The sequence below is a fragment of the Hyla sarda genome, chromosome 1 (assembly GCF_029499605.1).
Source record: "Hyla sarda isolate aHylSar1 chromosome 1, aHylSar1.hap1, whole genome shotgun sequence".
NCBI classification, from domain to species: Eukaryota; Metazoa; Chordata; class Amphibia; order Anura; family Hylidae; genus Hyla; species Hyla sarda.
In genome coordinates, this window is record NC_079189.1 from 395,923,975 (window position 1) to 395,940,365 (window position 16,391).

At 41.2% G+C, this 16,391-nt stretch overlaps 2 protein-coding genes across 4 annotated transcripts in view; one reads left to right on the forward strand and one right to left on the reverse strand.

Annotated features, from left to right (window-relative positions):
- The window catches only part of LOC130276735 (dehydrogenase/reductase SDR family member 4-like), a 75,832-nt gene that overhangs the window by 33,472 nt on the left and 25,969 nt on the right, over positions 1-16,391 (forward strand). The window lies entirely within an intron of this gene.
- The window catches only part of AP1G2 (adaptor related protein complex 1 subunit gamma 2), a 67,306-nt gene that overhangs the window by 33,327 nt on the left and 17,588 nt on the right, over positions 1-16,391 (reverse strand). For 2 of the 3 annotated variants that reach the window (XM_056526526.1, XM_056526506.1), the window contains exons 4-11: positions 10,090-10,210; positions 9,791-9,999; positions 8,405-8,529; positions 7,403-7,544; positions 7,011-7,107; positions 6,761-6,837; positions 1,035-1,127; positions 702-782 (exon numbers count right to left, since the gene is read on the reverse strand). In XM_056526526.1, the coding sequence (XP_056382501.1) occupies positions 702-782; positions 1,035-1,127; positions 6,761-6,837; positions 7,011-7,107; positions 7,403-7,544; positions 8,405-8,529; positions 9,791-9,991 (816 nt within the window). In that variant the 5' untranslated portion in view covers positions 9,992-9,999; positions 10,090-10,210. The remainder of the gene's footprint in view (positions 1-701; positions 783-1,034; positions 1,128-6,760; positions 6,838-7,010; positions 7,108-7,402; positions 7,545-8,404; positions 8,530-9,790; positions 10,000-10,089; positions 10,211-16,391) is intronic. The other variant, XM_056526517.1, reaches the window with a different exon arrangement.

A 16,391-nucleotide genomic window follows, 5' to 3' on the forward strand; every position in this document is an offset into this window, starting at 1 on the left:
CTGTAGTATACAGCAGCTGATAACTACTAGAGGGGTTAAGATTTTTTTTTTATAGAATTTACAAATCTGTTTATATTTTAATGGTACCAGTTGATTTGAAAACATTTTTTTTCCACCAGAGTTCCCCTTTATGTGCACATGTTCAGCGTCATATCCAGAGATTGCCTTTGGGAAATAGCTGTGTGAATGCTGCCAGCAATGCTGCAGAGGCTGAAGGGGTGGGGGGAGGGGGCAGTCTGTCAGTGCTTAAACATTACACAGAATACTGCATTCAATTGGTCACAAGAAAGCCTGCCAACAGTTTTCTGAAGCAGAATAGGGAAATGCATCACTAGAACCATGACTTCTAGTCCGATAAGACCAAGATAAATGTATTTGATTCAGATGGTGTGAGGCATGTGTGGCAGCAACCAATTGAGAAGTACAAAGACAAATGTTTCTTGCCTTACAAAAATGTGAGAAATTTATTCACTTATAGTTATGATATAATTGTCATAGAAATTACCTGATATAGTATATTAAATAATTTATCTATCAATAAATACGAATTAGCGAGTTTTCTCTCAAGTTACTTATATGTTATGTCAAACAGGTTCATTTTTGGGGAAACCTTTATAAAAAAAATAAACCTACATATCATGTTAAAAACATGAAATAGGAAGAATTCAGCTTCATATCATTCCTCATAAAGTTTCTCTTACCTGGGCTAACAAGTCACTCATTGCATCACAGATACTCTCATCATTTTGTCCTAGCACTCTCAATAGTCGTAAAATACGGACCTGGTTGGAAAAATATGAGATTAAATAGGTTGGTTAGAAAATATGAAAAATGTGAAAGCGATAATATGTAGCCTGCTGAGCCACATTATTGTATGTACTGGAGTCACAGTTACAGTGAGGAGAAATATAGAGACAGGTTAAAAACCATAAAAGCATGGCAGAAGGTATGTCAACTAAATGACCAATGCACCTCAAAATATTACAGATTAAGATTGTAAAACTAAATAAATCACTTAAACTATGGAAACAGACCTGTAAAAAGGGGTCGGTGACACCAGATACTGCGTGTTCTGGGGAATAACCAGACATGATCTGCTTGAGTTTCTGTAGGAGCAGTGGAAGTATCTGAAGGGAAGAACAATAAACATACCATCAATTTGGCATATTTATTGCAATAATAGGCACACAGTAAAAAGGCACTGACAACTTTGTATCACAACTGAAAAAAAAATAAAGGAAATCCCTGCAGGCAAAGATAGGCTGAGCAGACAGGTCCTGTGTTGAATGGGAACTGTGGGGGCCAGCAGAAGACCAGAGGTAGGTAAGTATAGTTTTTTTTTTTATGAGGCCCCAGCAATATATAACTTTAAAAAAATGCCAAATAAACTTTAATTGGGATTTATCTGAAAATAATGCAAAATTGAAGGAGAGATACTGAGCTGTTATCTATAGGTCTATGAGATTTGAAGAAGGATTTATTTTTAGAAAAGACAGGACTCAGGGTTTTTCCGTTTTTGCACTTTCGTTTTTTCCTCCTTACCTTTTAAAAATCATAACCCTTTCAATTTTCCACCTAAAAATCCATATTATGGCTTATTTTTTGCGTCGCCAATTCTACTTTGCAGTGACATTAGTCATTTTACCCAAAAATGCACGGCGAAACGGAAAAAAAAATCATTGTGCGACAAAATCGAAAAAAACCCGCCATTTTGTAACTTTTGGGGGCTTTCGTTTCTACGCAGTGCATATTTCGGTAAAAAATTACACCTTATCATTATTCTGTAGGTCCATACGGTTAAAATGATACCCTACTTATATAAGTTTGATTTTGTCGCACTTCTGGAAAAAATCATAACTACATGCAGGAAAATGTATACGTTTAAAAATGTCATCTTCTGACCCCTATAACTTTTTATTTTTCCACGTATGGGGTGGTATGAGGACTCATTTTTTGCGCCGTGATCTGAAGTTTTTATCGGTATGATTTTTGTTTTGATTGGACTTTTTGATCACTTTTTATTCATTTTTTAATGATATAAAAAGTGACCAAAATACGCTTTTTTGGACTTTTGAATTTTTTTGCGCGTACGCCATTGACCGTACGGCTTAATTAATAATATATTTTTATAGTTCAGACATTTACGCACGCGGCGATACCACATATGTTTATTTTTTATTTTTTTTACACTGTTTTATTTTTTTTATGGGAAAAGGGGGGTGATTCAAACTTTTATTAGGGAAGGGGTTAAATGACCTTTATTAACACTTTTTTTTTACATTTTTTTTGCAGTGTTATAGGTCCCATAGGGACCTATAACACTGCACACACTGATCTCTAATGCTGATCACTGGCGTGCATTAACACGCCTGTGATCAGCATTATCGGCGCTTGACTGCTCCTGCCTGGATCTCAGGCACGGAGCAGTCATTCGTCGATCGGACACCAAGGAGGCAGGTAAGAGCCCTCCCGGTGTCCGATCAGCTGTTCGGGACGCCGCGATTTCACCGCGGCGGTCCCGAACAGCCCGACTGAGCAGCCGGGTCACTTTCACTTTCACTTTAGAAGCGGCGGTCAGCTTTGACCGCCGCTTCTAAAGGGTTAATACCGCACATCGCCGCGATCGGCGATGTGTGGTATTAGCCGCGGGTCCCGGCCGTTGATTAGCGCCGGGACCGACGCGATATGATGCGGGATCGCGGCGCGATCCCGCTTCATATCGCGGGAGCCGGCGCAGGACGTAAATATACGTCCTGCGTCGTTAAGGGGTTAAAAGAAAGAGTTAAAGTCCTGCTGACCCGCCCATACCAGATAATTGACAGCTTTTGTCTATATCAGTGTGTTCACATAGAAGGATCAATCAGCCTTTGTGGGTGGGGTAAATAGGACTTCCATTGGTCCAGTCAGGACTTACTCAGCTTTTTATTGAGAAGTCCTGCTGTGAATCCTAGAAACCTTTCTCAGACATGATAGCATAAATAGGGCATTATTACCATGTATTACCATTACTATTCCCATTACTATTTATATAGGTTGGATGTGTGATGTCCCAGTATAGGACATGGTCCTGCACTAACCTTAGGCCCTGTCAAGTTGAGACCATAAGTGACCTGGGGGCTCCCCTGCAAGGTCTCCCCCTGTTGTTTCATTATGTTGTGTGTATCACTTTAATGCCTAGACAGTATCCTTATGTATAGACAGTACAAAGGACCTGTGGGAGGTTTCAAGGACCTGTGTAAGTCTGTCACATGTTATGTTGTGCAGTCACATGATTTGTTGTCACATGTTCTCCCAGAGAGCACCAGCTTAACCAATGACCTGCAGCTTGACCAATGGGCTTTAGTCCAGCCCCCCACTATATAAAGGGGCTGTCATTACAATTCACTCTCTTGTACCATCAGTCTTTACTGAGACAGCAACCACCAGAGATCTCAGTGCAAGTGATCAGCATCTGGAAGACCCCAAAATCTACAGTCATTCCAGTAAGTCTCAAGTCTATGTCTGCTGTCACTGAAACTAGTCAAGTCCTGCATATAGTCAAGTCCAATCTCGAGTCAAGTTAATTACAAGTATATTGGTCCAGTAAGCTGTGAGGTCCTTCTGGGTTCTGGCCAACTCTCTGGGAAACATGGCCTTAGCTTTGAAGATGATTCCATCTGCCTTATACTCTGTAAAGCCTCCGTTTGACCATAACTGGTTGTGGACTTTCATTTCACTACTAGCAACTGGGATAGCGGAGGAACCGGGCGTGTGGTGTTCCGGAACCCTAAAACCTCACTGGGGGTTAACAACATCTTGCCCCCGGGGTTAATAACATCTGATCCCACCACTCACAACTGTGGTCCCACCATACACCCATGGGTCACCACAGATGGATGTTGGAAAAGTGTGGAGCCTAAGATGTTTTTCTGTTAGATCCTGCAGAAACAAGTCACAGCTAGAAGAAGTCATCATGGTGGTCTGGGTCGGATGAAGAAGAAAAAGTAAAGACAGCTTCTCTGATCAGAGTCACTAGATATAACTGCACAGTTATCACTTATATGCCATGTAGTTCTGGTATATACCACTATATGGTATATTGGTCTGTGTATAATGTGTCTTATTCAGTAACACTATGCAAAATTATTAAGACACTATATAATGGAAGTGCATTCTTTGAGTGCCTGTATTATTGTCCCTTGCGTAGTGGTAATATTGGTCTGTGTGCAGTGATTTTTATTCATTAGCAGTATGATGGCATTATTCAGTCACAATGGGGAAGATTTATCAAAACTTGTCCACAGGAAAAGTTGCTGAGTTGCCCATAGCAACCAATCAGATCACTTCTTTCATTTTGTGAAAAGGCCTCTGAGAAATAAAAGCAGTGATCTGATTGGTTGCTATGGGCAACTCAGCAACTTTTCCTCTGGACAGGTTTTGATAAATCTCCCCCTATGTGTCAGTAATATGTAGCTATGGTGTGGCGGTATTATTAGCCCCTGTATAGTGGTAATATTGGTCTTGGTTTACTAGTTGGCTAGTAACAGTACAGTATAATGGTAACATGTATGATGGTAATTCATATGGTCATAATATTTACTCCTTGTATCCTTGCATTTTTTGGTAATTGGTAATATAGATATGTTGTCTTGGATGGGGACTGTCAGTGGACATCCATTTCATGGTCTCTCCAAAGATGTTCAATTGGGTTCATGTCAGGGCTTTGTCTGGGCCACTTTAGGACATTCACAGTGTTGACCCTAAGCGACTCCTGTGATGCCTTGGGTGTGTGCTGAGGGTCACTTTCTTATTTCAACTGTCGGCTCAGTCTGAAATCCAGAGCACACTGAATCAGGCTTTCATTAACAATATCTTTGCACTTTGCTCCATTCAGCTTTCCCTTAACCCTGATCAGTCTTCCAGTCCCAGCTGCAGAAAAAACCCTATATCATGATGCTGCCACCACCATGTTTCACTGTAAAGGTGGTATTGGGCAGATGCACATGTCTTAGCTTCTGTATTTGGCTCACAAATCCCTCTGTTCTGCTGCTCACTCATTCTGACATCCACTGCTCCACTGCTCCACTGCAAAAGTTGCTCTAGGGGTTTCTAGTTACACTCCTGAGCAGACCGCATGGTATACATTTTTTTATTTTTATAATAGGATCCTATGGACAACGTATTCCCCAATAAGTCTAAACAGTGTGAAACTTTGCAGCCTTCTGTCAGAGGTATACATCCAGCTTTCCCTTGTGTATAGGTCAAAATGTTCTAAAGTTGTGATGTGAACACAGCATAAGGCACATTGAACATAATGATTATAACTTCTTAGTCTATTTTAAATCAGAACTGCTATCTCTGTGTTCAGCTTTATACTAGTTCCTCTACCTAACCGACAACAATGTTGCCGTGGACATTTATTAATGGCTCGAAGCAAAATGGAATTATTCAGCTGGAGAACAACTCTACTTGCAGTTTGAGTTTGTAATATATTAAAGAAACATGATTATCTAAATGAATGTTGCAACTTTAATCTTGGTTTTCACGAATGGTTAATGTCGCCCCCCTATCACAGTTTTAGCAATAAATGTATGCATAATTATATAACAAAAATAAATATACACCTTACAATGTTTAAGACCTCTGCTATACAAGCTTTGCCCTTTATATTTGCTAAACTGATAAATCGATATATACAGTGGAATGTTGGTCCAATTGGATATATGATATGCGATGATCAGTAAGGCCGGCTTCACATATGTCCATAGAGCTGTAGCCACCCTGGTCAGAAACACTGGATGCAACCGTTCCATCTGGCACCCTATTACTAAAGTGGGACACAGCGTTAATACCATAGGTATGCCAATAGATGCCCTTTGGTGTTGTTGTGCCAGATCGATAAACGCTGCAAGTGTATTTATTTAGCTTAACTAGGCACGATGGCAGCTATGTCAAATTGCCAAACACATGTGAACCTGATGTGACTTTAGACATAAGTAACAGTGTTAAAAGGGTTGTCCGGTGAAAAATAACTTATCCTCTATGAAGAAGATGGGGTATAAATATCCCATTGTGGGGCTTTGATGGCATGACCCCTGCAGAATGAGCCCTAGCTCTCAGAGAGTGTAGATGCCACACACTCCATTCATTTCTAAGGGAGTGACAGAGATGCTGTTATTTCTCACTGGACAACCCATTTAAAACTTAAAAATGATATCTTTAAAAACAGAACAAAACAAAAAAAAACTGTTCACTGTCAGCAACTATCCTTGATAAATTTATACTACACCGAAGGATACGGTAACATCTGTTCACTATCGATTGTTAAACTATAATAAACCTGATATCATTTGATAATTGCATTAAGGCTAACTCTAAATCTAAGGGTTAGTTCACTTCTGTAGCGCAGATACATCAACAAAAGAGGATGATGTTCAATGGTCTGAACATAGTCAGCTAGTGACTACATTCTTGTCATTTGTAAATGTATACGTTTTGCTTGGACTCAAAAGTGCAGCAAGCCATGATTTTAAGTCTGATACAAAACATATATATGCTCAAACATTTACAAGAATGTAGTCACTAGCTGACTACATTCAGACTGGTGAAATCAATTGGACCTGTCAATAGGACTTGTGTCTGTCCGTGCATGGACAGACATGCCATTTTGACATTTTGTTGATGTATCCATGCCACAATGGCACAAATGTAATGTGAACCTGACCCAACATAAAAAAATGTTTAAATGGTACCAAGCATTTTATGCTACACATAATCTCACCTTGCGGAAACCTTTAATGGCTGCAGGTTGTTGCTGGCAAATCTCTGTCGCTAAAAGAACAGCTCCATAGAACACACCTAAAATAAATAATCAATCTTGCATATTTAAGAAATGACTTATATCTCAATTATTTATCAGCCCAGTATCCGCTACCCTACATTCATCTCAGTCAGACAGTCATGTATGCTATTCATGCTCAGAACTGCCATAAAATGAATGTTTCCAGTTTCTATAGACTCTATAAACTTACCATGCCTCTTTTCTGCAAGAAGCATTTCACTGGTTGGGATGAACATTTCCACTAAATCCGGGACCTTCCTGATGATGTGCACGGCACACAAAACGGCCTGTGGATGGGAATTGAAGATAAGCAATGCAAAAGGGAGGCAATGCAAGGCTTGGCTGAGCATCAGTGATCAGAGACTAGGTATGAGGAACAAGTAGAAGAGGCTGAAGGGTTATTAATGTATAAATAAATTATGGGCGGCAGGTTAAAAAAATAAAAAAGAATAGTCTATATTCCTCGGTCAGCCTATTGCTTGCCTCCCTCTGCCTTTATCCTACTCCTTCCCCAGTTTACTTTTCATAACAATCATAACAATTTCTGACTCCTTCACTTTGCATTATTTTGTTATGTAACACCTTTTTCTTCACATGGCCATTCGCTGTTTGTAGAAGATGTTCAACTTCTCCAGCCAGGTCCCGACACATCTCTACAGATCCTAAACATGCAAGAGTACAGAGAGCCAGACCTTGCACCACTGCTGAGCTGTGCTCCAAATCTCTGGAGAAGAAACAGATAATGAACAATTTTGGAGCTAAAAGTATATTGTTGAGGAATATAGGTGCAACAAGTGAAATGCATATCTCTGTGTCCGATTTGGTCATGCACTGTGACACATTAGATTAAAGGGGTGCTCCCGTGGAAAACTTTTTTTTTTTTAAATCAACTGGTGCCAGAAAGTTAAACATATTTGTAAATTACTTCTATTAAAAAATCTTAATCTTTCCAGTACTTTTTAGGGTCTGAATACTACAGAGCAAATGGTTTTCTTTTTGGAACACAGAGCTCTCTGCTGACATCATGACCACAGTGCTCTCTGCTGACATCTCTGTCCATTTTGGGAAATGTCAAGAGCAGCATATATTTGCTATGGGGATTTTCTCCTACTCTGGACAGTTCTTAAAATGGACAGCAGAGGTCAGCAGAGAGCACTGTGTTCCAAAAGGAAAACCATTTCCTCTGTAGTATCCAGTAGCTAATAAGTAGTGGAAAGATTAAGATTTTTTAATAGAAGTAATTTACCAATCTGTTTAACTTTCTGGCACCAGTTGATAAAAAAAAAAAAAAAAGGTTTTCCACAGGAGTACCCCTTTAAGATCAACTATCAGTTCATAGCCTTATGGGTATGTTCAACTTCTATCTTATTTTATTTTTTTTAGAAATCAGGGGAAAAAAATGCCATATTCCGTCAGACAATAACAGTATTGCTTCTAAAGGATATATCGAGGACCAGAGACCACCACATTGCTCTGCTGTTTACATGTAGCACTATATGGCTCTGACATGTAAATGAGGTCTATTCTAATGTTTAATCTGATTATGCATTAGTGTTATTGTAGACTTTTTGTTCAGTATCTCACCTCTTCATACTGTTGGTTATCAATAGATGAGCATCCTGCCTTTCATCTAGCAACATCATGGCACCAAGGTATCCAACCCGTTTGTCTGTAAACCGGGGGGAGGCTATCAATTTCAAACACTCCATCTGAAATACAAAGAGCCACATTATTTAAATACATCTTTAACATGCAAAATATTCACAACATTATATAAACAATGTTTCTCTTTCTTTCTGCGTAGGTCTCACAGAGTAGGTAAGGCTAGGTTCACATTGCTGTTCGCATCCGACCCGTTAATGGTCCGATTGGTTCCTAAAACGGGTCGGATGCGAAAGGCTACTATCGGGTCCCAACGGGCCCCATTCACTTGCTTGGGGTCTGTCGGGGATCTGGTAATTTTACAGGAATTTAGCAGAGAAAAAAAGAGTGCTTGCACCATTTATTTTTTTCTGCTAAACTCCCGTCCTTCTGGCTGGATTGCCAACGGAAATCCGAATAGCGGAGTCTGATGGCAATGTGAATGAGGCCTAAGAGGTTCTGATTACTATACACAGCCATCAAGGTTTGAAGACCTAGACCTATTCCAAGCCAGTATTGTTTTTAAACTGTTCCTATACCAAGATTCTGACTTATGACCTATCCACAGGATTAGTGACAACAATATGATTGGTGCGGGTACAACCACCAATCCCCTGGAATGGTGGTTCATTGTTTTCCGTGTGGAAAGAAAGGGGGTTATACCGCTATATTCACTTTCTTTGGGACTAATATAGATGCTGCAGAGATACAGTGCCAGGCTATCTTCACCAGTCCCTTAGTACGTAAATGGAGCAACACGCACCCCTCCAATTTCTGGGGAACAAGGGACCACTGCTTTTATGATTGCTTGGAGTTAGACCCCCCACCGATGAGATACTTGTAACCTATACTGTGGATAGGTGATAAGTTGTAATCTTGGGATAACGCCTTTAAGCATACCAGATAAGGTTTGCAAGTATGTACGCAAAGCTATGTTCATATCTTGTTTTCACCCTACACCAGAGGAGTATTTTTACCCTGTAATTTTTTAATATATTTTTCACAGATCTTAATTTTTTGTAATTTGTATCTTTTATTCCCTACAGAAGGAACTGATCGTATAATGTACGGTAGAAACATAGGCAAATATGCTACAAAAATGTATATGTTACCAAGCTTGTAATGTGGGTCTAAAAAGCATAGTAGCCCACATTTTTAAGGGGCATCCACACGCATTCAGGTCTCCATAATAGAAGCCTAAGTGATTGTTACAGTATATATCTGTATTCTGGTTAGTCACATACAGACTGCCTCACAGTGACAACCAGGAAAGCTCTGGTAAATAAGGCACCTTAATGCAGAACAATGACTTCTATGAAAACTTCCTACCTGTCCAAAGTGTGCGGGGTACCCCAGCATGTGCACATACAAGAGCTTAGCCACACTTCGTCCACGGTAAACTGAGTCCTCATCCCGAAATGAAGATCGGATTTCAGCACACTCCCTCTGGATCACCTCTCGCTCTTCATTCTGTGTCTTCACACTACGAATGGCTCGGATCAGCTCGTGCAGCCTCAAAGGAGGGCCCATCTTGTCTACTTTAACACAAGAAAGCACAAGAGTACACTCACAGGACAGGAGACATGATAAACAGTTACAGACAAGTTGTGACCCCACTAAATCTTTACCTCTGTTCAGTCAGCTTTGATGTGTCAGCCTTCCTGCGTCCTCCTATGCACCTGTTTCCCTGTCGGTGTAGCTTACCTTCCTGTTTCTCACCTGGATCACTTTGTGCCAGTTTCTTACTTCCTGAAAGATAGTGTGACACCTGCTCTTACAGCTCTGTGCTTCCCTTGTGCTCCGAGGCAAAACTTGCAGAGCAGCTTGTATACTTCATGGACACAACCGGACAGGGATAGCAGATACAGGACAATATAATACATTCACATTTAGTTGCCTAGGACATGTATTGTCTACAGGAATTCTCCATAATACTTCTATTGTGGGAATCTTTCCCTCACAACAAAACTCTTTGTTTAAAGGTGTATTCCCACCTTAGACAATCATGAGTGAGATGGAAATACCCAGCAGTAGCCAGAGGTGGCAGGAAATATGAATAGAGTAGCACAGCAAGAAACGCAGTTTCTGTAATTCATGTAATTCTTACTTTGCTACAAATGTTTCTATAACTCCTATTCACGTCTATGAAATGGTATAGAACAGCCTTCACAGATGCTTTCTTTTACTCTCGCTGCCACCTCTCATTCTGACTGGTTGGGATTGGGGTTGGGGGGCACATCTACCAGACATCCAGACAGTTATGGCATACCTTATGGATGGGAGGAACTCTTTAACTGTATTTGATTATGGTTTGTCAAAATGGACAATAAGTAAAAACAAAAAGTATTAGGAAACATCTGATAGATATCTACAGATGATGTGTGATCCAAAAGTTATTGTTACGCCTAGCGCTCCGGGTCCCCGCTCCTCCCCGGAGCGCTCACGGCGTCTTTCTCCCTGCAGCTCCCCGGTCAGTCCCGCTGACCGGGAGCGCTGCTCTGTCATGGCCGTTGGGGATGCGATTCGCACAGCGGGACGCGCCCGCTCGCGAATCGCATCCCAGGTCACTTACCCGTTCCCGTCCCCTGCTGTCATGTGCTGGCGCGCGCGGCTCCGCTCTCTAGGGCGCGCGCGCGCCAGCTCCCTGAGACTTAAAGGGCCAGTGCACCAATGATTGGTGCCTGGCCCAATTAGCTTAATTGGCTTCCACCTGCTCCCTGGCTATATCTGGTCTCCTCCCTTGCACTCCCTTGCCGGATCTTGTTGCCCTTGTGCCTAGTGAAAGCGTTTTGTGTGTCTAAAGCCTGTGTACCAGAACTTCTGCTATCCACCCTGACTACGAACCTTGCCGCCTGCCCCCGACCTTCTGCTACGTCCGACCTTGCTTCTGTCTACTCCCTTGTACCTCGCCTATCTTCAGCAGTCAGAGAGGTGAGCCGTTGCTAGTGGATACGACCTGGTCACTACCGCCGCAGCAAGACCATCCCGCTTTGCGGCGGGCTCTGGTGAAAACCAGTAGTGACTTAGAACCGGTCCACTAGCGCGGTCCTCGCCAATCCCTCTCTGGCACAGAGGATCCACTACCTGCCAGCCGGCATCGTGACAGTTATGCAGAAGTAGCCTTTTAGGTCTTTTCCCAACTGGAGTTGAAAAGAGGGGTACTCCGGTGGATATTTTTTTTTTTTTTTAAATCAACTGGTGCCAAAAAGATTTGTAAATTACTTCTATTAAAAAATCCTTATCCTTCCAGTACTTATCAGCTTCTGTATACTACAGAGGAAATTATTTTCTTTTTGGCTTTCTTTTCTGTCTGTCCACAGTGCTCTCTGCTGACACCTCTGACCATTTTAGGAATTGTCCAGAGCCACATATATTTTCTATTGGGATTTTCTCCTGCTCTGGACAGTTCCTGACATGGACAGAGGTGTCAGCAGAGAGCACTGTGGTCATACAGAAAAGAAATCCAAAAAGAAAAGAATTTCCTCTGTAGTATACAGCAGCTAATAAGTACTGGAAGGATTAAGATTTTTTTTTATTGAAGTAACTTACAAATCTGTTTAACTTTTTGGCACCAGTTGATAAAAAAAAAATAAAAAAAGTTTTCCACCAGAGTACCCCTTTAAGGAAATAGGTCTAATGGCCTAGAATCTGATGTGATGGATGAGAAGCTTAACTTGAGACCAAAGCAATCTCAGTAAAGATATGAGGTCACATCTTCAACAGGTCAAATGGGGACTAGCTGAAGTGTCCGCATCGGGCTAGGTCTCTATTTGGTCAGGGTTTGAGGTAGTCAAGTTATTATACATGGTGTCCCTAAAGTCTGCAAACATAGCGAAAATGCATATTTTCAATACATTTTATTTCATTTATTTCATAACATTTTAATGTGATTTCCATCATTTGTAAAACAGTTTCATGCACTTTGCAAGATGTACATGAACATTACAATGTTAGATGGATGGAAACCTTATATCTCTGAAAGACAATAACAGCGTATTCTGTACTTTGAAGATAGTGAACTCTAAGGGGTAAACTAAACTTTGCCTGCAAGTCTTTAAAATAAAAGATCCATCTGGATATATGGTCAACTATGTCAAAAAAATAGAGCAAACCATTTTTAAACAAAAGTCTAGATACAGCAGAAGAGATTTTAAAGATCAGTCATTCCAAATAGCTCTTGTAAACACTATGGGACAGTCAGAGCTCCTTATTTTACAGCATTCATAAATGCCCTGCAGAGGAGGGATAGCAGAAGACAGAGACATAACCTACGTAAACAGACCCATGGCCATCTGAAATATGTGCAGCGCTGTATAAAAGAAGAAAGTATGTGTGTATGTCAGCTTCTTAGGGCATCATTCTAGTCTAGAAATCTTCGAGAAGCAAGTGGATGGACACAGCTAAAGTAATTTGTATTGAGAACAAAGAAAGGGGAGCTCAGGAGATTACTCAAAACAAGAAATCAGGATGAGCAACACAAAACAACCCCAATATATTGTGTTACAAAACCTGAAATACTAGTTTATTAATGTGTGGTGTCCCGGTACCGTATTGCATACCGTACCTTGGTAGAGGTCCCCAAAGTCAGAGTTCCTAGGAACGGTGGGGTCCCTCTTTTCTAGTTAGCCCCTTGTCAACCCTCAATTAGTTAATATTCATCTAAATATAAATGTAAATAAGTATATTTAAATGCCTACCTGTTAGCGTTGCAGGACCTTAGGTCATGTGACTCGGTATTCAGAACTCTAGGGTTTGTTGAAGGACCTTTGGTAGTTCTTGTGTCAGGTGTACGCCCACAATGCAGTGTAACGGTGAGTGATAGCTGTATGGACCAATCCAAAACCGCTCAGCCCCAGCCCATATAAGGGAGCTGCAGCCATTAATCTCTCTCTTGGGTTGCTGACTCTGGATGAGGTAGGACCTCCGCAACTTACAAAGACGATTACTAGGCCAAAGCCTTGCGGCCTCAGCCTACGCTAAAGACTATGAGTTCTTATCATTCCCCGCTATCTCCGCAAGACCACTGGACCTAAACCTACCCCTAAATCCAGCTGATCTATGCTACAAAATCCTCCTAAACTAAAGAGAACTTACAAGGTCCCAACCACCTGTCAATCGCTGCTTCAGCTGTATATAGACTTTGTTATCTGGACTGTTGTTACTGCTGCATGTTACAGAAAATCTTTAGTAAAGTTTCTACAAGTTTTCAGCTAAGCACTGGTGGTGGACAATCCGTTATTCTGCACTCACCTATAGGTCTTGGGAAGGGTGGCGATAGGCCCAACGTTACCTCAGCATTTAACCCTTACCCTGGCGTCACGAGTGACAAGGGTTAATAAGCCCCTGATACCTGCTCAGCAACACCCCAGCTACCCTACACCCCCCGAGGTTTATCACAAATGCAAATACAAGAGCACACAATCTAAAACACTTAAAAGAGTACACCATAGACTCATTGTAACACAGTCTAATAACATGGTCCATTGCATCAAATATTTCACTCTGTTTTTAGTTAGATTTTTAGCCTAAAGAGTACAATAGGTCAATGTAAATTGTGTAAAATCTGTAATAGGACCCTTAACTATTAAGTGTTTTTTAAAGTAATGTTGCTCTATTAAGTAACAGAGGTACCATGCAATGTCACTGCACCCCCTACAGTTGTCCCCTGACCTCCCTCTATGCTGTACTGTTCACTTGGCATTACTGTAATTGGAAACTGCAAATACAATATAGCTAAACAACATTTTTTTCCTTGTGTGGTGACCTATGGTGTATGGCGGGACCATGGGGTGTAGCGGTGTAGGTGGTGCGGCCAGATGGTATTAACCCCTGGGGCAAGATGTTGTTAACCCCTAGTGTTCGTGAGGCCAGAGTGGTTTTCGGGTACTGGAACAACACGAACGGTATCTCCGCTATTCCAATGGCTAGTTAGTAAAAGGAGTGTCCACAACCAGTTATGGTTTAACAGAGGCTTTACTGAGTTAAGACAGATGGTATTATTTTCACAGCTAGGCCAGATTCCCAGAGAGGTGGCCAGGAACCCAGAAGGACCTTGCAGCTTGCTGGGATTGATTAGACTTGTAATAGACTTTAGAGATTTGACTTCAGGCTTGACTATAGGCAGGACTTGACTATTTGTAGTGACAACAGACATTTGACTTACTGGAATGACTGTAGCTTTGCGGCCTTCCAGATGCTGGTCACTAGCACTGAGATCTCTGGTGTTTGCTGTGCTCAATAGCAGGTGGTAAGAGATAAGAGAGAGAATTTTAATGGCCGCCCCTTTATATAGTGGGGGGCTGGACTAAAGCCCATTGATCAAGCTGCGGGTCATAAGTTAAGCTGGTGCTCTCTGGGTAACATCATGTGACAACAGAACATAACATGTGACACTCCACAGGTCCTTCAGACCTCTCACATGTTCTTTAGACTAGCTATACATTAGGACACTGACTAGAATCCTATGACAATAAAGGACACTTATAATAACAGCAGGGGAGACACTGCAGGATAGCCTCCAGGTCACTGAGGGACTCAACCTGACAGGGCCTAAGTGTAGTGCAGGACCATGTTCTGTACTGGGACATTACACTTGGGGGTCACAATATTTTAGTAAACAAGTTAATTTCATACTGCATTATTTTTGCTTCGTAAATAAGCTTTTTGAATGGTTCATTAGGGCTAAATGAGCACAACGGTCTGTCCCCTTTTCTTTAAATCACATTTCTAGTAGTTTTTAATATGTGTCTTTGTTATGGTTCCTTTAATGTTATCACTATAGTTATCTCATATTTGTTTCACATGACTGCAAGTACCACTATGAGATGATGACCACCTGGCAAGAACTAGCGCCCGGGTAATACAAAACTAGTAGCCTTTAGTGGTACATCCCGGCACCTTGAGCACTTGCGCTCCCTTTCCACACAGAAATCATACCTCATGTGTGTACTTTGCCAGAACTTGGATTCTTGTTTGATCAAATTGTGTGTGAGTACTACATTTTGGTATCTGCATTAAAAGGGTACTCTAGAGGAAAAACCTGTTTTCAAATCATCTGGTGGCAGAAAGTTAAACAGATTTGTAAATTATTTCTATTTAAAAATCTTAAGCCTTCCAGTACTTATGAGCTGCTGTATGCTTCACAGGAAGTTGTGTAGTTCCTTACAGTCTGACCACAATGCTCTCTGCTGACACCTCTGTCCATGTCTGGAACTGTCTGGAAGCAGAAACAAATTCCCATAGCAAACATATGCTGCTTTGGACAGTTCCTGATACATATAGAGGTGTCAGCAGAAAGCACTGTGGTCAGACAGAAAAAGAACTATACAACTTCCTCTGTAGTATACAGCAGCTGATAAGTACTGGAAGGATTAAGGCAATAAAATAGAAGTAATTAACAAATCTGGTTATTTTTATAAGTCTGAATAAAAGCCCCCTTTGCAAAGCTGAGACCTGCCAGTGTCATGGATTGTTCTCAATCATCATCTGGGATACCAGGTGATGTAAATCTCAAAGGTTTTAAATGCCCAAACTCATCTGACCTTGTCCCAACAATCAGCACCATGGGTTCTTCTAAGTAGTTGTTTAGAAATCTGAAACTGAAAATAGTTGACGCTCACAAAGCTGGAGAAGGCTATAAGAAGATAGCAAAACGTTTTCAGATGTCAATATCCCCTGTCCGGAATGCAATTAAGAAATAGCAGTCATCAGGAACAGTGGAAGTTAAAGCAAGATCTGGAAGACCAAGAAAAATATAAGACAGAACAGCTCGCAGGATTGTGAGAAAAACAATTCCAAACCCACGTTTGACTGCACAATCCCTCCAGAAAGATCTGGCAGACACTGGAGTTGTGGTATTCCACTATTCCACTATAAAGAGATACTTGTACAAATATGGTCTTCATGGAAGAGTCATCATAAGAAAACCTCT